The 22,000-nt window shown below is 45.8% G+C and overlaps 1 protein-coding gene across 3 annotated transcripts in view; it reads right to left on the bottom strand.

Annotated features, from left to right (window-relative positions):
- The window catches only part of PTPN14 (protein tyrosine phosphatase non-receptor type 14), a 177,373-nt gene that overhangs the window by 105,931 nt on the left and 49,442 nt on the right, over positions 1–22,000 (bottom strand). The window contains exons 1-2 of one of the 3 annotated variants that reach the window (XM_045982492.1): positions 12,783–12,953; positions 2,017–2,344 (exon numbers count right to left, since the gene is read on the bottom strand). In XM_045982492.1, the coding sequence (XP_045838448.1) occupies positions 2,017–2,190 (174 nt within the window). In that variant the 5' untranslated portion in view covers positions 2,191–2,344; positions 12,783–12,953. Of the gene's footprint in view, positions 1–2,016; positions 2,345–3,266; positions 3,311–12,782; positions 12,954–22,000 lie in introns of those variants that run through there. The other 2 variants (XM_045982493.1, XM_045982491.1) reach the window with 2 other exon arrangements.

Raw genomic sequence — 22,000 nt, 5'->3', positions numbered from 1 at the left:
TTCTAGTCCCCAGAGAGTAAAGGCTCTGTTCGTGTTTCACCGAACATCCTCTCCCCCTCCCAGGGCCGCCACGGTCAGTGGCACCGACTGTGTACTGCACAACACTAAGGGGAGCTATTGTCTTTCAGGCCTGCCTCTGCACTGCCTTTTTAGCATGGATCTCATCCCATCTTCACTTCACTTAAATGCTGGATTCCCCTACTCACCTGTGCATAGCTTGAAGACAGAATTAAACCCTATTTAACTCCATTCATCAAGTCCTAACACAGTACTTGGCACACTGCGGTTGCTCAAGATTTTCTTCAATCAAAAATTTTTAAGACACTAAAATTGAGACAATTATAAATTATTAGATGCAGCACTATGCATTTCCCATACTGAATCTCTTTTATTATTTGTAACAGCCCCCATATGATACATAAGGCAAGCATCATTATTCTGCTTTTATAGGTGAGAAAACCAAGGCCAAGAGGAGGGCAGTAACTTTTGCACGCGCACCTAACTCCTAAGTCACAGAACTGTAATTTGAACCCAAGTTCTAGACGGGAAAGACTGAGCTTACAGCTGCTCACGTGCATGCTGTAGTGTTTCTCGGTGCACGCGACGAATGGTTACCCTAATGTGAGTGTCTGAGAATACTCAAAAGTGGAATGTCTATAACTAAACTTTTTGCAAAAAATTTAGACCAGTCTTCTAACCAACCCGTTTCCAGACTTGAGGTTTCTCCTTTACGCCACGCATATATTTAAATAGGGACACCCAAATGCGCTGCCAATAAGCAAAACGGAACCAGCGATCAACCAGCAAGGTCACACCACTTCCCATGTTTTTCCGCTGGGTCGGCTACCAAGCTGCATGTATGTTTAGGACGGGGGAGTCTCCGTCACAGAAAATATATTTCAAAGCAAGCCCCGATCACAGACACCAAAGCATAAACACCAAGACTGGCAGGAGACAGAAGTGCTCAGGTAACACAGTGCCCTGGAGGACGGCAGTCGGCCTGCGGAGGATGCCAAGGGGAGAGACCTTCCCGGACCCCAATTCCTGTATGGATGCGACCAGAAGGTGGACCCCGAGGGCTGTGTGGAATGACATCAAACCCCGTCACTTCCAGCAGGTCCTCCCCCCGCATACCACCACCCTGACGTGGCGGGCGATGGGGGCACAAGGCCTAGGACAACCACAGAGCTTCTCCTGGTCCTCAGATCTCAAGGGCTTGCAGTCCCTTCTGCGCTGGTAACCACTGTATCACGTCACCTGACCCCCCAGCCCGCCTGGCACTGGCTCTCGGGACACACCTGCCGGGGAGGGGTGGGGAGGTTCTCACCAAAGCCTGTTTTCCCGAATGTCTGTAAGGCTAGGACAAGTGGGGCGTGCTGGCATAAAGGACATACCCTCCTAGGAGTCTCGATCTGAACAGTGATAACGTGACCGTTTCACGGTCAACCCCAGTTCCGCGTAAGGCCCGAAGGAGTCTCACCGACGGCGCCAAGAAAAGGAGGGTCAGGAGCATCTTGAACAAAATGCCCATTTACAAGCTCCCACAAAAAGCCTCACTGGTCATGCTCCTTTTAAATGCTTTTCCAGTTTTGCCCCCTCTTTGAAGAGGAAAATATAGAAACAAACAAAAACTACAAGCAGCCGCATCTGTCCCCTCCGTGGGCGGTTTCTCCCAGACGTGCAGCTGGCATGCCAGACTGCCAGTGACCCAACCGAGGGTTTGAAGGAGAGGCAATGACTTGAGACGCTCCCCCCGAAGCCCTCCTCACCGGTGGGAACAAAAGGGAAGTCGCCACCCCCTGCAAACTCTGGGCGGGATCCTTGCTTGTCACAGCAGGCACCGGGGCAGGCCTCCTGATGCAGGAAGCTGTGAGACCGAGCCCATGCCACGGACAGCAGGATCCTTCTACACCCAGGGCTGGGGCTGGAAAGCCGGGCAGGTGCCAAGGGCAAGGGGCCGATCCCCTCAGTGAGCTCTGGCTCAGACCCCCCTCCCTCCAGCACACACGCTCTTACCTCCCGCAACTCCAGCCTCTGGGCCACCGCCTCCAGACACTCCTGGCCGGTGCTCTCCACGGACAGCGTGCACTCGATCACATTGCTGTCCAGAAGGCGGATCCGCGTGACAAAGCAGTTCTTGCTCAGGACGTTGTAGCGCCGTGTCCGGCGGAGCTTCAGGCCGAAAGGCATGGCGATGTGGCCCCCCGAAGCCGCCTTCCTCTCCTGGCGCCCACGTCCCTGGGACGGCCTTAACAGCTTCGTGACTGGTCGAGGACACTACGGCACGTGCTCCTCCAGACGCCGAGAAAGGTACCCATGCCCAGCGCGGCCCTCCGGAGGACGGCTGCAAACGGAAAAGCAGCAAGGTCACTGGCCGCGAGGGAAGCTAGAGGTACCGGCCCGTATTCCGCACTCGCGAGCACACAGCCCTGGACGGGGGAACATGCGATTCAGGAACCAGCAAGTTCTGTAGCTCCCAAGTGTTCTGGCGGAGCCCATGCTCTTTACCTTATTTGGGGGATGGGGGCTCTGACAAAATCCACTTGAAGGCTGAGGACACCGAGGGTCAGAGAGATGAGATGAACTCACCCAAGGATGCAGAGAGTGAATGTCAAAGCCAGAATTCACACCAATGTCTGTGCAACTTAAACTCACATGCCTCTTTCACGGCACCATCCCGTCCACTCAGGAAAGCAGTAGGATTGGAATCTGAGTGCTGTTTAACTTCTAGATAGATTATCTCATTCTGATCTCACTAACAACCAGTGGTGTAGATTTTATGATCCCCTTTCACAGAAGAAAGAAGTGAGGTTCGAGGATTTCAGTGACTCGCTGATCCTGAACTTGGGGTCTTTATCTTATTCCTCCTCCCTCTTTGCAACACGGCCTCCTTTTCATTAAGGTGTCCTTATTTTTATTTTGATACTTATTCTGTTATTGGCTTTACCGTCTCATTTACTTTATAAACTTAGAATGGAGGATAGAAAACATTTTAAAAAGTTTCAAATACATGAATCCTTTTCTGTATTTAGATCACAATTCTTGATGTTTTTCTTCACCCGACAGTTCGGTGGGTGGAACCACCAGACCATCATTTTGTTCTCTAACAAAACGCTTGATGCAGAAGCCTGGTCACCAAATTGCAGATCATTTAATTTACTAATAATGAGATGTACTGACAGCCTGATGTCCCACCAAAGTTGACTGACAACACGATTGTCATGGAGAACACGAGAATAAAACAATAACAACAAGAGTGGATTTACCGGTCCACCCTGAGCCAGCTACGCTCCACTATCTTCCAAAGAAGTCAGGAATGTCCAGAGCGCCTTTCTGTTCCACTCTCCCTTCTCCGCTGAGCTCGAAAGACCATGTCCTGCTCATGTGACCGCTCTGTGAACTTGATCCCCTAACGCAAGCGGATTCAGCTCAGCCTGTCTTCACCCTCTTTGTCCACAGAATTACCTCTGAGCCTCTGGACACTTCGATGGGCAAATAAGGATAACTACCTAGAGAAATTCCTGAATTAATAAATAAAGTGGCTTTAATATGTAGGAACCACTCCCTGCCAGTACCCGAGGCCTTACCGAGGTTGTCAGGGCACAACCCTACAACACTGCAAAACACACTCCCCAGACTCCCTCGGCCAGTCTTTGATGCCTGCCCTCCGGCACATTCCTTAGCATGACAGGTATGTTTTATGATGGCTTAAAATACACATGCTAGAGACTGGGGCTTGGTAAAATCTATTAACGTTTCTAAATCACTTTGGGTTGGCAGACTGTCATGTTTACCTCTAAGGCAGCCAACCTGACCATCTGAGAGTATCTGAGAGTTGCAGGAAAGACAATGTAGGGACCTACCCAAAAAAGCAAAAAAGAGAGAGCCCGAATTCAAATACAGAGCCCTGGAGAGTTGACGACTCACACATTCCTTGCCTCACTTGTTGAAGCAAAGACCCCGAGATTTAACTCGTATATTAACCAGGGAGCCTCAAAGAAAAATATTTGCTCTGTGGGCACAAGCCACATTTCTAGTCCTGGGCCAGGTACTTTATATTTGGGTGTGTCTCACCTTAAACACCTATGAAAGAATGTGGCTGGCTGGGTACACGTTGATCCCAGCCACTGTTAAAAACAATCCCTGCTGTATATTCTACAGGACGCCATCCATAATGCACAGTTAGTGACATAAAAAGTAAACGTACACAAAATAAAGATGATTCCAATTTTTATCATAAACGAGAACATGTAAAGTAACGGGAAAGAATGTAAGTTCACTAAAAGGATGAACAAGGGCTGGCTAGTAGAGGTGATATTAAACAGAACCCTCTATACTGTATACATTTCTAAACAGTTGTAACATTTTGCAATTGCCTTATATTATTTTTGTGAATAAAGATCAGCATATTTTAAATATGTTAGCTACTAAAAATGGTAGGTCAGAAGCAACACCTATACCTCCTAGAAAGTACCTATTGTAAAGATTTTTAAAACTCTTTAAATCTTCAATTGGTAAGAAACTTGCCAGGTAAGGTATCAAGAAAAAAGTTATAAGAAAACTTGTCTGAAAAGTCAGTATCGTGAAACAAAAATACTGAATGGAGGTAGAGGGGGACCCTTGGGTAAGAGATTGAGGACTTCTAAAAACAAAATGCAATGTGTGAACTTTAATGAAATCCAGGTTTTAAAAAATAGCTATAAAGACATGACACCATTAGGGAAATTTGAAATAGGGAATAGAAGTTAGATGACACTAATATATTACTGATCATTTTCTTCCATTTTTGATAGCAGAATTGTGCTCACCTAACGGAATGCTTCAGGAGATGCCAATGGATACATCTGGGGTAAAAATGTCATAATATCTGCAATTGACTCACCAATGGCTTAAAAAAAAAATCCAATACATATATATACGAATTCAGAGTTGAACAAATATGACAAAACATTAAGAGTTGTTGAATCGAGACGGTGGGTGTATAGGTAGGTACTCACTGCACTGCTCTTTCAGCTTTTCTGTATACCTAAAAATGTTCATAGTCAAAAGATTAAAAAAAAAAAAGCAACCCTCAATGCCAGTACTAAGCATAGTCCTTACCGCTCCATTGAAATGCAGCTGCCTCTTTCAATAGGTTTCTCTGATCCCTCCCATCAAAGTATTCCTTCTTTGTCTGAACTCCCACATCATTTCTGCGTATTTTAACATACCAATCAAACCTGTGTTAAAAGTGTGGAGATTCCCTAAGAAATTAAAAATAGAGCTACCCTATGACCTGCAATTGCACTACCCAGTATTTACCCCAAAGATACAGATGTAGAGAAAAGAAGGGCCATCTGTACCCCAATATTCATTTCAGCAATGGCCACAGTTGCCAAACTGTGGAAAGAACCAAGATGCCCTTCAACAGACGAATGGATAAGGAAGATGTGGTCCATATACACTATGGAGTATTATGCCTCCATCAGAAAGGATGAATACCCAACTTTTGTATCAACATGGACGGGACTGGAAGAGATTATGCTGAGTGAAATAAGTCAAGCAGAGAGAGTCAATTATCATATGGTTTCACTTACTTGTGGAGCATAACAAAGAACACGGAGGACATGGGGAGATGGAAAGGAGAAGTGAGCTGGGGGAAATCGGAGGGAGAGACAAACCAAGAGAGACTGTGGACTCTGAGAAACAAACTGAGGGTTTTGGAGGGGATGGGGGTGGGGGGATGGGTGAGCCAGGTGGTGGGCATTAAGAAGGGCACGTATTGCATGGAGCACTGGGTGTGCTGCGTAACAATGAATTTTGGAACACCGAAAAAAATAAAATTAAATTAGAAAAAAAGAAAAAGTGTTAGCACGTTTGACTCTAAACTCCTCCAGAGCCAGAGACATGTTTTCTCCACGTTTCACACCCACATCTTTCACTTAAATCAAAAGTTCGTGGCATTTACACCCAGGACTTGGGTAGTCGTAGAGCTGTAACCCTGGGAAGGGCTTCCAGGAGCTCAGTAAAGACACCCATCACCTCTAGGATGGGCTCCACCCAAAGGATTTCAAGTAAACAATCTATGGGACCCTCCTCTGTAGGGACAGGCTTCAAGAAGATGACCTCTTCGCCCCTTTCCGTTTTACCATCTTAATAGTCTATGAATTATCCGCCATGTTTAGCACTCAAAGAATGCACAGCGCGTGTATCACAACTCCACTTGTAACCATTTATACAGGCACAGAGTTCTTCACATGTAACCCAGCGCCTTCTGTATTTTAAGCCTAATTCCTCTGCTTTGTCCTTGAGAGCCAGAGGGAGCAAGGATCAAGATACACCACCAGACGGTAGATGGGATGTGAAATCTGTAAAAAGCAAGTCCTCCTGGTTAAACAGTCTCGCTCTTGGCACTCTAATGACTTTGCCCATGTGCTTCTCTGGGGCATCCTCGTATTTACTATCACACACAAACAACATTATAAAACCTAGAACTAAGTGCCATATTCTCCTAAAAAGGTCACATGTTTATGATGCTTTCGATTTTCCTGACGGAACCGGGTTTTCAAAAGAGATCAAATTAGGGGGTCATCATTCTACTTATTGTAAGATTTGTTTCTTCCTCTTTTTTTTTTTTTTTCTTCCTCTTTTTTTAATGGAAAGCTTCCTTACAAATAAAGTCACTTGAAAGAGTTTTCTCTACCTACTCTTCAAGAACATACCCAGGAAATAACACCAAGCTGCAAAGGTTGTTGAGACCATTCACGGAAGTTTAATGGAAGGGCCTTTTTCTGTTGCTGCTGTTAATATAGATAGTTAAACTAACAGTGCTGACTTGTGATTTTTTTTTTCCCTAAGAACACAGGAACATATTCTAACTTCAAAACATCATCTGCTGGTCCTCTTTTTCTAAGATGTACCATAGTGAGAAAGGTAGCATTGGATAAGAGTTGGACCCTAGTCCAATTCAATCAGAGTCGCTGGGAGTAAGTAGTAAATGTGGGGCACCCGAGCGGCTCAGTCACTAAGCGGCTGCCTTCAGCTCAGGTCATGATCACAGGGTCCTGGGATCAAGTCCCGCACTGGGCTCCCAGCGCCGTGGGAAGCCCGTTTCTCCCTCTCTCACTCCATTTAATGTAGTTGGTAAGGTACTCAAACCCTTCATTTTTTATGTTCCCTTGCTCGCTATGTCTCTCTCTGTCAAATAATAAATAAAATCTTAAAAAAAAAAAATCACAGGGAAAATGCCACCATGTCTGACCTCTCTGGCTCCCAGGGTTTTTGTGTCCATGAAGCAGCTGGCGAGTGCACGCTGAAGGCTGCCGGGAGGAAGGACATCCACGTGACAGAAGGCGAGAAGCACAGTGGAGCAGGGAGGTCCTCTCCGAGGACCAAAGTTTACTCAGGAAACAAACGGGACATGCGCAAACCTTCCTGGAAGAACCCGCCTGGGCGAATGCCAAGTGACTTCACCTCTCCCAGCCTCAGTTTACTCATCTGTGAAGTTACTCCCCCCTCACGGGTTCGTGAGAAGTCAATGAGAAAACGCTTCTGTGGGTGCACACACATCCCCTTCCCGTTCCCCCCTCGTGCGGGGAGCCAGGTTGGCTCACAGGCTAGCAGAGCAGCTGTGAAAAGAAGGGCTCGAGTACCCTACATTAAATTAAGGGAAAAAAAAAGGCAAAGCAAACAACACGGGAGTTGAACACGAAGGTAGGACAAGTCCACGGGGAAACTGACCAAGTGAAAACCTGAACCATGTGTTCTCACATCACTCCACCTCGTAATTCCCCGAACACAGACACCTGGAGCAGAAAGGTGCCAATCAGTAGAAGAAACACTCCCATAAGGTGTTCATCCCAAGCCAGGGAGGAGGCTGCGACCTTCTTATCTTCGTCAATAACATGTGTCTAGTGTCCTGTGTTAAGCTAACTGTCCAGTTGTTTTTCTTTTTTTTCTGGTGGAAATTGATTCCAAATTGCTGTTGGTCTTATAATCCATATGGCCGCGTCTCTATGGCTGATGGCGTATCACAGTGTCTCTTACCAGAGAGAGGTGTCTGGATGGGTCTTAGCTCCCCAAAGAGAATTCTGAAGGGAAGGATCTGCATCAGACTCAGATTTGTAGTCTCCTTTGGACATGGCAGAAAGCTAAATAAATATTTGTCATGAGGATGAAAGAAAGAATGAATCCTGAAAGAGTTGAGTTTTTGAGGCCAAGCTAGGGTAGGGGCCTCCGGGTGATGTCAAGGGACACCTGAGGAATTTGGAGCCTGAGATAGGTCTGACTTTTGGGGCCTGAGGAGAGGCTAAACCACCGAGAAGCAGGATGAGAAGCTACTCAGCTCACTGGTGTTCTTTGGGGAGGGGGGATTTGAACACGGATTTCTAAAAGAATATTCCCACCACCCAAGTTTGCCTTTTCCAGCCCTTGATGTGTCTCAGGTTGGGGGTGGTCTCAGAGACCAGAGAGAGATGCCACATCCCAAGGAAGTTCTTTGCAAAAACTACAACGGAATGACTGATGTGATAGAGAAGTCAATGTATCCGTGACTGCCCGGAGCAGTTTGTAGGGTTATCTGCTCTGTAAACATTCCACTTTAAAGGCCTTCTGAAGAATAGGCTACAGTAGGAGAAAACATACAGAAAAACTTCAAAGTCTAGGCACCTGGGTGACTCAGTGGGTTAAAGCCTCTGCCTTCGGCTCAGGTCATGATTTCAGGGTTCTGGGATCGAGCCCCGCATCAGGCTCTCTGCTCAGCAGGGAGCCTGTTTCCTCCTCTCTCTCTGCCTGCCTTTCTGCCTACTTGTGATCTCTGTCAAGTAAATAAATTAAAACAAAACAAAACAAAACAAAAAAAACCCTTCAAAGTCACTTCCAAAACCCATTCCTGACCAATCAGCTTCCTAAAAGATCAAATACGTAAGTTTCCGTCTTTTCACTATCAGCTGTGGATTTACCTCCTCCTTTCTTTTTTCCCCCTAAACGTATCAACAAAATACCTGCCAAGTTGAAAACACCGAGTAAAGCCAGCTTTCTCCTAATATGGAAGAAGTCCATTGGCTGATCTAACAAATTTTAAATACAATGGGTAGGAAGTGGAGAAACCTTTTAAACATCAACCAAATACAGCTTAATGCCCTTTCCCGAACTACCTGCACAATCTTCAGGGGAAAAACAGAAATTAAAATCCAAATCTTAAACACAGTCGCCCTTTTATTTCCCATCCTATATAATGTATACTTGCCCTGCTTTTTTCCCAGGGGTGAGTTCTGAAATCACGAACAGAAGCTAACTGCTGTTGGGCTGCATTCTGTATTTACTAACAGTCTCTGGAATTTTTCCAGCATTCCGCATTATTACTCCCAAGCACACCTCACAGAACTATGTAACCCTGGTCTGGGTGTGAGAAGGGAAAAAATGACGCAATGAGTCCATCCTGTGCATGAACCTGCATGAGGCACGGCTCAGATTTGAAAAGTACCGTGTCATTTTTGTAAGGAGAGTTTTCAAAAAGGGTAGGAGGGCACGGGGCAAAAAAAGGACTATGGAAGATGCCTTCTCTGATTCCCCCTTGAAGAAGGGCAGAGAGGAACGTAGTTCTGTTTAGTGAAAAATCCCAGTCGGTTTCTTCTAGAAATTTCAGTGCGCTAGAACACCCAAAGTACAGCCATATTTTGAATTCTCTGAAGCCATTTTGCTTACGGTGGTGCAAGGTTTAAAGCACAAACCCCTGTGGGTTGGAAACAGCTAGAACAACAAAAGCAGAATATGGTCCCTTTTTAAATTCCTTCCTCCCCCTCCAGCTAACTCACCAGCAGACATGGGGGGGGGGGGGGGCGGAACGGAGACAATTTTGTCCAAATCTGGAGCTGTATCCGAGGTTAGAACAAAGATTCCTGCTCTAGGGCCCACATTCAGTGGTACCTGACCTCCACGAAAGGGGGCTCAACTACATGTAGGCAGGCCCCCGGTAGTGGTTCTAGGAAATGGAGCCAGAACATCCTGGAAGCCATCACACATCACAGAGTCCTTCACTCCAACAATAGACACTTTGCACAAGAAACAAACAAACAAACACACCCGTCCTCATAGTTCATTTACTCTCACTTTAGATACCCTTACATACCTTGCTTCTTAGCCCTTAGCAGATTTGAGAGAGATAAAGAAAAGTATGTTGGCAGGGAACAAAATGGCAATGAGAGAGGTCAGCTATAAAAATAAGCAATCCACAGCATGGGAGACGGTGCCGAAAGCACCCTGTGGTAAACAGGCACGACTAACATCCAGCATACTTTGGTTAAGAAGGCAGTAAGCAAACATACCCCCATGCATGGGGATTAAAAATAACCAAAAAAAAAAAAAAAAAAAAAAAAAGTGGTTCTTGAGTGGTAAAGCTTCTGGAACCACTTTTCCCCCTAAGCAGTGGTTCTCTACTGATTATTCCTGCTCTAGCACACAAAGCAAACCAGTTCTATTTTCAACTGTATGTGGAAGGGGGTGGGGAGGGAGCAAAGCCTGGGGAGATGAGGAGTTTGAAAAAGCCCCCAAGTCATCATTGAAAAAAAAAAAAAAATCACTTCCCCATTCCCTGCTTTGAGGATCACTGCCCTTAAGTCTCTAGAGAGACAGGATCTTCCCACAGGAAGGATCTCAAAACATGAAAGTTTTCATTTTTGACTTTACTGAAACTTTTAAGGCATTCAAAGCACATCTTGAATATTCAGAAGATAAAATCATATGTCGTCTGGAATTGAATTAAAAATAACAGGGCAGGGGGGCGCCTGGGTGGCTCAGTGGGTTAAGCCGCTGCCCTCGGCTCAGGTCATGATCTCAGGGTCCTGGGATCGAGTCCCGCATCGGGCTCTCTGCTCGGCAGGGAGCCTGCTTCCCTCTCTCTCTCTCTGCCTGCCTCTCTGCCTACTTGTGATCTCTGTCTGTCAAATAAATAAATAAAATCTTAAAAAAAAAATAACAGGGCAGGGGGTTAGGGGGCACCTGGGTGGCTCCGTCAGTAAGCATCTGCCTCTTGATTTTGGCTCAGGTCATAAACTCAGGGCGGTGAGATCGAGCTCCGTGTCAGGCTCTGTGCTGAACGTGCCGTCTGCTTACTCTCTGCCCCTCCGCAGCCTCCTACCCCACCCTGTCCCCTGCTCCTGGGCCCAAGGTCTCCTTCTCTCTCAAAACAAACACACAGGGATGGGGATTGTGTGGGGGGACAGATAAAGCAGTTCTGGCCATGAGAGTTGGCAGGTGTTGTGGGTAGTAGACAAGGAGGTCAGGGCTCATAATAGTCCCTACAGTTTTGCATGTGCTCGAAATATGCCATATTAAAAAGTTAAGTTTTGGGACACCTGGGTGGCCCAGTTGGTTAAGCATCTGCCTTCGGCTCAGGCCATGATCCCAGGGTCCTGGGATCGAACCCCACATCGGGCTCTCTGCTCGGCGGGGCGCCTGCTTCTCCCTCTGCCTGCTGCTCTCCCTGCTTGTGCTCATACTCTCTCTCTCTCTCTGACAAATAAATCAAATCTTAAAAAAAAAAAAGTTGAGTTTTTTGTTTTAATTTTAATGAAGAAGTATTTCTTAAATGGTACTTAATAAAGCAATCTGGTAAAACAGAAAACAGCACCCACCTTGCGGGGGTATATTACAGAAAAAAAGGGGTCAGAATTCTCCCTCCATGCAAACCCCTCTTGCCCTTCCAAAAAAGCTTGCATGCAACTACATCAAATTGACAGTAATCATTCTGCATTCCATTTTTAAAAGATGGCAAGAAAAATTCTTTCTATAGGGAAACCTGACAAGTTGGATAAAATGCAAAGAACAACCAGGCAGAGGAGAAGGGATTCTTTCTGCGCAACTGGCTTCTTTCTCAGAACACCTGACTTCCGGCTCGCTTGTCTGATGAGCTTTCCCTGTCTATTCACGCCAGGAATGCTTTGTCCTAGGAGACTCCACCCTTCTTTGAGAGCCCGAAGGATCTGCAGCTCTCCCAATCCAGTTCAGTTCGCCATCAGTGTCTGTACCCACCGTGATGTGCGCCCGGGGAATGTCACAGCTAATCACAGATAGGAAGCAGAATGGGAGAATCCTGCGAGGGTCGGAACACTAAGGCAATAACGACCACCTCCATTTTTACTTTTTTTTTTTTCTTTTGAAGATTTTATTTATTTATGTGAGAGAAAGAGAGAGAGCATGAGAGGGGAGAAAGTTAGAGCGAGAAGCAGACTCCCCATGGAGCAGGGAGCCTGTTGTGGGACTCGATCCTGGGACTCTGGGATCATGACCTGACCTGAAGGCAGTCACCCAACCAACTGAGCCACCCAAGCGCCCGAGCACCTCCATTTTTAGAGCAGATACAATGACGGAAGCATTCTGCTAAGCATTATCTCCAATGGCCCTAGGAAATGGCTATTTCTAATGCCCCCATTTTAAGACTAGGGCACCTTCAAGGCAGGAGAGGTTAAGTTTGTGCCCAAAACCACAGTTACTGATGACACTATCTTGACCCTGTGCTCTAACTCAGCCCTAAAACCATGCTAAAAATACCCAGAAAGGGGGTAGACAACGACCTGGCGATATAAAAACAACAATGATAATAGCCAACAACCACATTCTGTAAGGAAGGCTTCACCATGCCATCCGCGGTCTATCTCTGCTCACCCAGAGTAGACTCCATTCGGATATGGCAGAAATGCAACCTGAGCCCCAGGATGTTCTATGCAGAGGGCATGGCAGCAGAATCAGGGTCCCGCCCCATCACAGCCTCCCATACCTCCGCCCCCCAACCCAGTGCCTCTTACCTAGACGACCTTCCTTCTACGGTTCCAGTCGGTGCCGCAGAGAGGGGTGATCCCAGCCCGTCACACACAACCTCTTCCAAAACCAATTTCAAAAACACAACCGCAAGAGCAACCGAAGAGGCTTTCCAGCCTGTTCACGTGACTCACTCGTCAAAACAAAAGAAACTCGCTGAAGGTAAACATACCTCCAACTCGCTTCACCCTCCTCCAGGATGTGCACCCTGGAGGGACAAAGCTGATCAAGAGAGGGGCTCTTCGTGGGAGACTGTTACCAGGGACCTCCCTCGTTAGCAAAGTTTTCCACACCTCCCTCTCCCATTTCCTTCCTGCCCATGCCTGAGCTTCCTCAACTTCCCTCACATGTCCAGGGCTTTCGGATGGGAGGACTCCCCCGGGTCACTTCCTATCCAAACAGAAGCAGCAGCCACGCCTCTCTGCCAACTCTCTCTCCAAGTGCATGCAGCGCCCAGCTTCCCCAGGGACACAGCCACGTTCCCTGGCTTCTCTAGCCCCCCCTAGTGAACCCCACCCAGAGGTGGCGGCGTGACTTCCCTGCACGAGGCACTTACAGGCTACAGAACCACAGCTCCACGGCCGCCTCGGCCTCTGCATCCGTATCCCGGAGGGTGACAATGCCCCCCCGCACCGAGCTGCTGGGTCAGTACCGTTAGTAATAGTTCAAGTGCCTGCACAGTGCTGGGCACACAGTGAGCTCTACTCCTCTGTCCGCAGTCACTGTCCTTTCTGTCCCTGTCACCGAATACTGCAGGAAGCCCACGGAAACCCAGACTGCCAAGTGTCACAAGAATAAGAACTACCCTCCAATAAGCCCACAGTCATCGAATTTCTAAAGGTAAGGCGAGTTCTCTCAAGGAGACAAAACGCGAATGCAAAACAAGCAACTACAGGTCTCATGGACTGGGAACCGTGACTGGGAACCGTAACAGGATGCTCGGTGGACTCCGGACACCAGTGACCACGGCAGTGAGTCAGGCAGAGGCCAGCCGGCCCGAAGTGTTACAATGCGATCACTTCTCCAGCGCCAAGAGGCTGAATCAGAGCAGAGGAAGAATGGAAACAGGTAGAAACTGGTGTCAGCTGGTACAGAGTTGCATAATTCCAACTGATGTAACCAAATGCTCATTACTAATGAGAGAAAACAAAGCTTCTGAACCCAGGCAGTCAGGCTACAGGTTGGCATCAACAGGCTAGGTAGACCACCCGCGCACCTGCACACACACACACACACACACACACACGGGAAGGCCATCGTGATTGTCCTTTCTTCTGTCCCCTGCCTGCGAGACACACACACACACAACCGACGTGGATACCTGGAGAAACGTATGGCGTACGAAGCAGCTCTCAGGAACACTACGAAGAAGAAGCACCTGCTTCCAGCACAGAGACGCGGCGGCGGTAAAAGCAATTTGTTAGCAGGCTCACATTCCTGTTACTGTTGGTGACCTCACAGCTGCAAGTGTTCAGCTGTCTGCGTCCCTGTTGAGCAAGCGGGGGCCTCTAGAGACAAGATGCTACCTGCGGGCCGGCTCTCCCCCTGGGCGGGGGACGCCTGCGGCCCTGCAGGGTGTGGGCACAGGGAGCAGCAGGAGGGCAGAGGTCAAGTGCTTCGGTTCTCGAGGTGGACTCCTAGCTCTTAAAAACCGAGAAACTTAAACATGTACGATTTCTAACAAATGCATATCCGACAAAGAGAGCAAACACTACACAGAGTAAACCGACTTCAAGAGGCTCCCCTTGCTCTCCCCACTTACGCCTATTTTCAGAATGTTAAGGATTTCCAACCTCCCTGGAAATAAACCCTCTCTACTGAAATCTTTGTACCTAAGCAAAAACGTCCCTGGGAAAAGAAACGCGTATCTATTCCCTCAACTAGACTGTGCAAGGCCAGGAACCAAGAACGCTTTCTACAGCCTTTAGGACCCCACGTCCCCCTGCACTATAATTAACGCATCCTCTAACTCAGCATTGTCATTTTGGGGAGTCTTAAGGATTATGTATAAGGACGGTGCAGTAAAGTGTCTGTACTGGAAGGCAGGGGACGAAAAACACCTTGAACATCTATAATAGTTACGACCAAGTTACCCTGGCATCGTCACATTATTTGGGTATCGTTAAGCAGTTGTTAAAAATCAGTTAATAAAAAAAATCTAAAAAAAAAAACCAGTTAAATCTGAATCCATGAACTCAGAGTAACACCCATTAAAAATTCTATACCTACTGGTTCGTTGCAAAAGTTGTTGGGTACACAGCAATAATACACAATACACAATAACAATACACAATACAATAATACACAATACAATAATAACAATTCACAAGCAAAAGCAAAGCAAAGCTAGTCATTGTGTACGTGTTGATGCTTACACAAGGCTTGGAGAAAGGGGTGGAACATGTCCATCCTCGGAGGGATAAAAGGGGAAGCAGGACATCTATTTTGCCTCATTCAATCTTCAGAGTATTACTGATGTGTTAAACCAAAAACCCCATTAAGTTAAATACTACCTCTTCTGGGGCGCCTGGGTGGCTTGGTCGATAAAGTGTCTGCCTTTGGCTCAGGTCCTGGTCTCAAGCTCTGAGTCCAGCGGAGTCCAGCTCCCTGCTCAGCGGGGAGCCTGCCTCTCCCTGGGCCTCTCCATCCCCTTGTGCACATGCGTGCACGTACTCACTCTCTCTCAAGTAAGATCTTTAAAAATAAAACGGCAAGTAAATAAATACTGCCTCTTCTAAATACTAGCTATAAAAAAAATTGGGGAGAAGTCTTCCTTCAGGAGTAAATTCTATCAGTCATCGTTTACCATTCCAGCTATAAGATCATCTGAGTGATTACCGCGTGCCAGAATTGAGCTAGACGTTCGCAGGCACCGCACCATCTGACCCTCCCGATCCCAGTTTACAGACAAGGAAACTGGGACTGCATAACCCAGCCAAAGTTCCAAAGCCAGAAGGTGGCAGAGACTGGCTCCAAGGTCAGTCTTCACAATTAAATTATACATACAGTAAGATGTACCTTGACCATATATGGCCCCTCACAAATAACAATACTTAGAACACAATCTCATTAACCACACGGCTTTGAGCACCACATAAATCATACCTTGACTAAGAGCAAAAGTAAAACAAAACAAAACTAAACTAAACTTGGGATCAAACATTCTTTTTCAAAATTGGAATTAAAACCAATTAAATCCTGGGACTTCCATGAGTTTTCCTTCTTTTGAATTATTAGGCCTAGAAGACCATTCTTTTCCTACTTTAACTAAAAATTTTAATCATCTTTAATCCTTCCTGATTATAAATACATTACGAAAAATTGAAAATTATAGAAAACTAGGAGGGAAAAACAAAAATCACCCAAAACGTCACCACCCAAACAGGATCCATTTCAAACTTTTGCATACTTTATCCCATTCTTTTAATTGAGTATATTTTAAATTTGTTGACATAGTTGGGACTGCACTACAACATCTGCTATCTTTCATTCTGTTTACTATTTATTCTTTTTCCTTACTGTTTCTGAAAAACTTACGGAAAGTTAGTTCAATAAGTAAAACTTACTGAAAGTTGCTCAAAAACAAGTTTAAGGGGTGCCTGGGTGGCTCAGTGGGTTAAAGCCTCTGCCTTTGGCTCAGGTCTTGATCCCAGGGTCCTGGGATAGAGCCCTGCTTTGGGCTCTCTGCTCAGCAGGGAGCTTCCTTCCCTTCCTCTCTCTCTGCTTGCCTCTCTGCCTACTCGTGATCTCTGTCTGTCAAATAAATAAATAAACTCTAAAAAAAAAAAAACCAAGTTTAAGCTGTTACATAACATTCCACAATAAGGATCAACATTTATTTATTGTTGAAATGTTGGGTTGGTTCTGATTTTTGTAATTGTTCAAAATGATTTCCCTATACCTCTGAGTTTTTCTTTAGTGTAGATTTTTTTTTTAAGGTTGTATTTATTTATGTATTCCTTCATTTATTTATGTATTTATTTATTTAATAGAGAGTGAGTGAGCAGGGAGTGGGGCAGAGGGAGAAGCAGACTCCCCAAAGAGCAAGAAAGCCTGAGGCAGGGCTTGATCCCAGGACCCCTGACTCACAAGTCTGGATGCCAGGACCCTGGGATCATGACCTGAGCCTAAGGCAGATTCATAACCATCTGACCCACACAGGCACCCCTCTAGGGTAGATTCTTAAGGAAGAGAGTTATAAGCCAAAAGCTGTATGTTTCTAGAAGTCTCTCACTGCATGTCCCTAAACTGGTTCCCAAAGGACTGTCAAATGCATAAGCTATGGTAAATTCCTATGATTTCCATTTCTATACCTGCAAAATGATTGAAATACTGTGTTTTCTCAAGTGCTTCGATGCCAAGCTGCATAACATAGAACAGAAAGGACTCAGACTTGGGAGTCAAAAGCACCAAGATCAGGTTACAGCTTTCTTCTCTCTTCCTGGGTTACCTAAAGCATGGCTCCTCAGCAAGGCAGAAGAGCTTTCCTACAGGAAAATTTCAACCCAGAAAGGACATATCAAAATCCTAAGGTGAGAGCAGATCTGGGCGGCAGACTGTCCGCCCAAATCCAGCCTGCAACAAACAGGACCCCTTCCCTGATTAGCTGTAGCGCTACGTCTCAGTAGCACAACCTCAGAAGTAGCAATCTGAGGGGCGCTTTCATGAAATACAACACAGGGTCCTCCGTCAAGTGGCGACTATGGATTTACTTGGCCTGTACATCAAATGACTGTCCTTCCTCATATTTATATATCATTTCCTCAAGAACCATTATTCACTCAGCACAGACTACTGATTGTGGGAAATCCCAAAGAACAAGTAAGGACACCCTCCCTGCCTACCAGGCAGTGGGAAACGCCAGGCGAGGATAAAAACAGAGCAGCACACAGGCTGGGTAGCTGGGAAGAGATGAGCCCAGACACAAGCAAGGATGCGCACGAAACAAAGAAGGGACGAAAATGCCCACCAAACACCCGGAGCTCACGCTCTGGTTCGGGATAATCCACACAAGATAGGAGGGCAGATGGCAAAGGCATGTGGCTCGAGAAGAAAACAGAAGAGCATCCAGTATGGAGAGATTCTGACTGAAGATTATGTTGAGGCTCATTTTATTCTACATAAAGGCAGTATTTGAAGCGAGAGCAACGGGGAGCGCCAACAAATTCAGCACAGGGCAAGAATAAAGATTAACATATTCTATTCATCTTACTAGTACCTATGATCTTTTTTTAATTGTCCCATTGAAGCCAACATTGGAGCCATAGTCACTGGTCCTCGAGAGCACAGCTGCGTGGAAGTTAGCCTGTAAATGCGGTAAACGAGGATTCTGACCCAGCAACCCGTGAGCAGTGGAGGCCCGAGTGAAGGGTGAAGATTCCATTCTACTACCCATGCCTGGACCCTCTCAAGGGAGAATGAACTAATTTGGGAAGAAAAAAAAAATGTAATGCCAGGGAATCCCTTCTATACTAAGAACTTTTAGAAACACATTGAAGGGGGCGCCTGGGTGGCTTGGTGGGTTAAAGCCTCTGCCTTCGGCTCAGGTCATGATCCCAGGGTCCTAGGATCGAGCCCCACATCGGGCTCTCTGCTCTGCAGGGAGCCTGCTTCCTCCTCTCTCTCTGCCTGCCTCTCTGCCTAGTTGTGATTTCTCTCTGTCAAATAAATATTAAAAAAACAAAAACAAAAAAAAAACACACACATCGAAGGGGGGCACTTGGGTGGCTCAGTTGTTGGAGTGTCTGACGTTGGTTTCCACTCAGGTCATGATCTTACTGGTTGTGAAATCCAGCCCTGTGTCAGGCCCCACACTCAGCACGGAGTCTGCTTGAGATTCTCTGTCTCTGCCCCTTCCCCCCCCCCCACCGGAATCTCTCTAATACATAGAATGTGTATTAAAAAAACACACCAAACCAAAATTATTCAGGATGCCTGGGTGGTTCAGTTGGTTAAGCATCTGCCTTCAGCTCAGATCTGAGGTCCTGGCAAGGAGTCCTGCTTCGGGTTCCCCGCTCTGTGGGGCGCCTGCTTCTCCCTCTGCCTCCGCCTCTCTCTCCGTTATCTCTCATGAAAAAAAAAAATAATAAAATCTTAAAAAAAAAAAAAAGCAACATTATTCAAGATGGCCATACTTTGAAGGCTCATTCCAGTAACAATCTTTCGACCATATTGAAATTTCTTCTTTGTACAATATACTGATATCTCTACTGATGATTTTATCTATTTTCTCCTTGAAGCCTTTCACCCTGAAAAGGACAACTGGGAAACCCCAATCTTTCTTATATTTAACATTCTTATTATGACACTCACTGCTTCAGATTCTCCGACGTAAATACCCTACCTTGTTTGTCTTATCTTTTGAGGTACTAACTAGTTCATGGCCCTGTAATCATCTCTGTGGTTCCCTGGTCGCTCTAAACTCTTCTTGCTTTCTCTTCCTTGAAGAACTAAAATGAGGCAAGTTATCTTTACAACCTATCTCAGGGCATGGGTTTATTTCAGAAAACACAGAGTGCACATGTTGGATTTACCTGTAAAACATTCACCTGAACAAAAAGATCACTTACTAGAGAAGACACCACAACAAAATCTAACCATGTTCTCATTTGTGTCAGATAATGAAGAAGAATGTGAGAAAGGAAAAAGAAAGCATGAAGTGGCTGTGGAATATCTAGGCTGAATTACTTGCTCCGTCTGGTTACCTGAATCCAGTCAACGCTTAGAGAGAGCTACAAGTTGGGAGACAACAAGGTTTAAGTGGCAAAACAAAGAGGTGTCCCCCGTTGAAAAACCACTTCAAATCATGGAGGGGAACACAATACAAATGCTATAAGCTCCATGTTTGATCAAACAAGGGGGGGGGGTTCAGAAACCCCACACCAAAAATAAACAAAATCAAAAACAAAAAAATACAAAAATAAACAAAATCAAAACCAAAAAAATACAGAAGAAAATACTGGGAGAGTAAGCTAGATGGGCCTTCTGGAAGCTTAACTTTGAGAGGCACAAGGTACCAGGTGTTGGTTTTGTTTTGTGAGGTGGGTAGGTCGTTTTGTTTTTGTGAAGTATGTAGGCTGTGAGTTGGGAAGGAATTGAAAATAGGGTAATTGTCTGAATGTCTTTATAAGGAGGTGTTACTCCTCCCAGTCCAGACGGCACAGAAGTCAGAGGGCTCCAGGAAGAGAGAGAGAAGGGGGCAGGTGAAAAATCCTGACAGGACCGGCTCATGTGGAAAGTTGTGTAAGAGGAGTTCCTTAAAGCAGCTGGAGGCCTGCGGGAAGTCTCAGTCACATGTTTAAAGAAAACCAAGCAATGCAAAGGTGAAGCATTTACAAACTCAAGAAAAAACAAAAATGTGTCCAAGAAAGAAACCCCAATCTAAACACCACGCTTGGCCACACTGTAAACATTACCTGCATATTTATACTGAGCAGAAAGCACTGAACTGAATCCAACCAGGGTATTAGAGCGATGATTCTGGAATGACGGTGGCCAGGAAGATGGGGTATAAATGAGCTAAGGTCCCTCTCTGCCGCGGCCACCACCATCCTCAGGGCGAACACGGTGGAGCACTCAGCAGCTGTTAGAGTTCTCACACTGAGCCCTCCTGAGTGGCCTTGTGTCTCTCCCAGGTGTTGGCCACAAAACAGAAGGCATCACGTAGCCTCCCAGACAAGCAAAGAAGGGTGTTTCTCTAGCAAGGAAAGCCTCCTGGGAATGCCCTGCCATCGGCCTTTGGAATTCTTTCAGCAAGGACAGGAGGAGCATCCATCCTGCCAAACTTCAGGAAGTCTGTGTCAGAAGCGTGTCCTCGTCAGACAAGAGGAGATGAATACAGAAGGGCCAGTGGGCAGTGAGCTGGGAGAAGTGGACCGGAAGAGAACTGACCTTGCCCTCCAACTCCCCAGCTCCACCGCCCAAATAATACAGAAGGTTAATCTCAATGCAAGCACAGATGTCTTTTATCCTGAACCTAAACCCATGAAGAGAGGGGCTGAAAACGTCCAGCCTTTTATAGGTGCGTGGTGGTCCCCTGAGCTCAGACATCTGCAGACGCTGGAACCATTAAAAGCAGTATTACTGAGAGGGTCGATGTTATGATCACAATGTTCATGACCAAAGTCATGACCTAATTTTACCAGAAATTCCAAAATTTGGAATTTAAATTTAATTTGATTAAATCAAAATTTTCCTAGTATTTCTTTTAATTTTTTTAAAATTTCAGCTTTATTGGAGTATAATGGCATATAAAATTATAAGATATTAAAAGTGAATGCCATGTCAGTGGGTTAAGCCTCTGCTTTCGGCTCAGGTCATGATCTCAGGGTCCTGGGATGGAGCCCCACGTCCGGCTCTCTGCTCAGCGGGGAGCCTGCTTCCTCCCTCGCCCTCCCAACCTGTCTCTCTGCCTACTTGTACTCTCTCTCTGTCAAATAAATCAAAATAAAATCTTTTAAAAAAAAAAAAGTGAATGCCATGATTTGAAATACAAACATTGTGAAAAGATTCATATATTGTATATATTAATTATATACATATGTATTTATGTATATTTATATACACACACACACACACACATATAATGACTATGACTCCAATGACTATGGCTCTGGTCTTGGCTTCAAAGGAATTTTTTTTTTTTTTCCTAAATTTATTTGACAGAGAGAGATCACAAGCAGGCAGAGAGGCAGGCAGAGAGAGAGGAGGAAGCAGGCTCCCCGCCAAGCAGAGAGCCGGATATGGGGCTCGATCCCAGGACACTGGGATCACGACCTGAGCTGAAGGCAGAGGCTTACCCCACTGAGCCACCCAGGCGCCCCACAAAGGAAATTTGATTTAAATCCATGTATGTTGTATATGTTGTATATGTTAATTATACTTTGTGTCATATATTGTGAAAAGATTCCAGAATCGTCTCACTAATACTCTGGTTAGATTCAGTTCGGTGCTTTCTGTTCAATATAAATATGTAAGTAATGTTTACAGCTTAGCCAAGTGTGGTGTTTACACTGGGTTTTCTTTCTTGAACACATTTTTGTATTAAAATCAAAATTCTGGATCTTGATTTTTTTTTTTTTTTTTGAAATTATAGTTTCCATTTCTGGAGCATCTCCTCCAAACTAAACTCGGTGCATTCTAGTACTCACATCACCAACCCTGTGGTAGGTATTAGACCCATTTAACAGATGAGTCAACTGAAGCT

This window comes from Meles meles, chromosome 17, assembly GCF_922984935.1.
Source record: "Meles meles chromosome 17, mMelMel3.1 paternal haplotype, whole genome shotgun sequence".
NCBI classification, from domain to species: domain Eukaryota; kingdom Metazoa; phylum Chordata; class Mammalia; order Carnivora; family Mustelidae; genus Meles; species Meles meles.
Note: the sequence above shows the minus strand (reverse complement) of the source record. Positions and strands in the feature narration are given on the sequence as shown.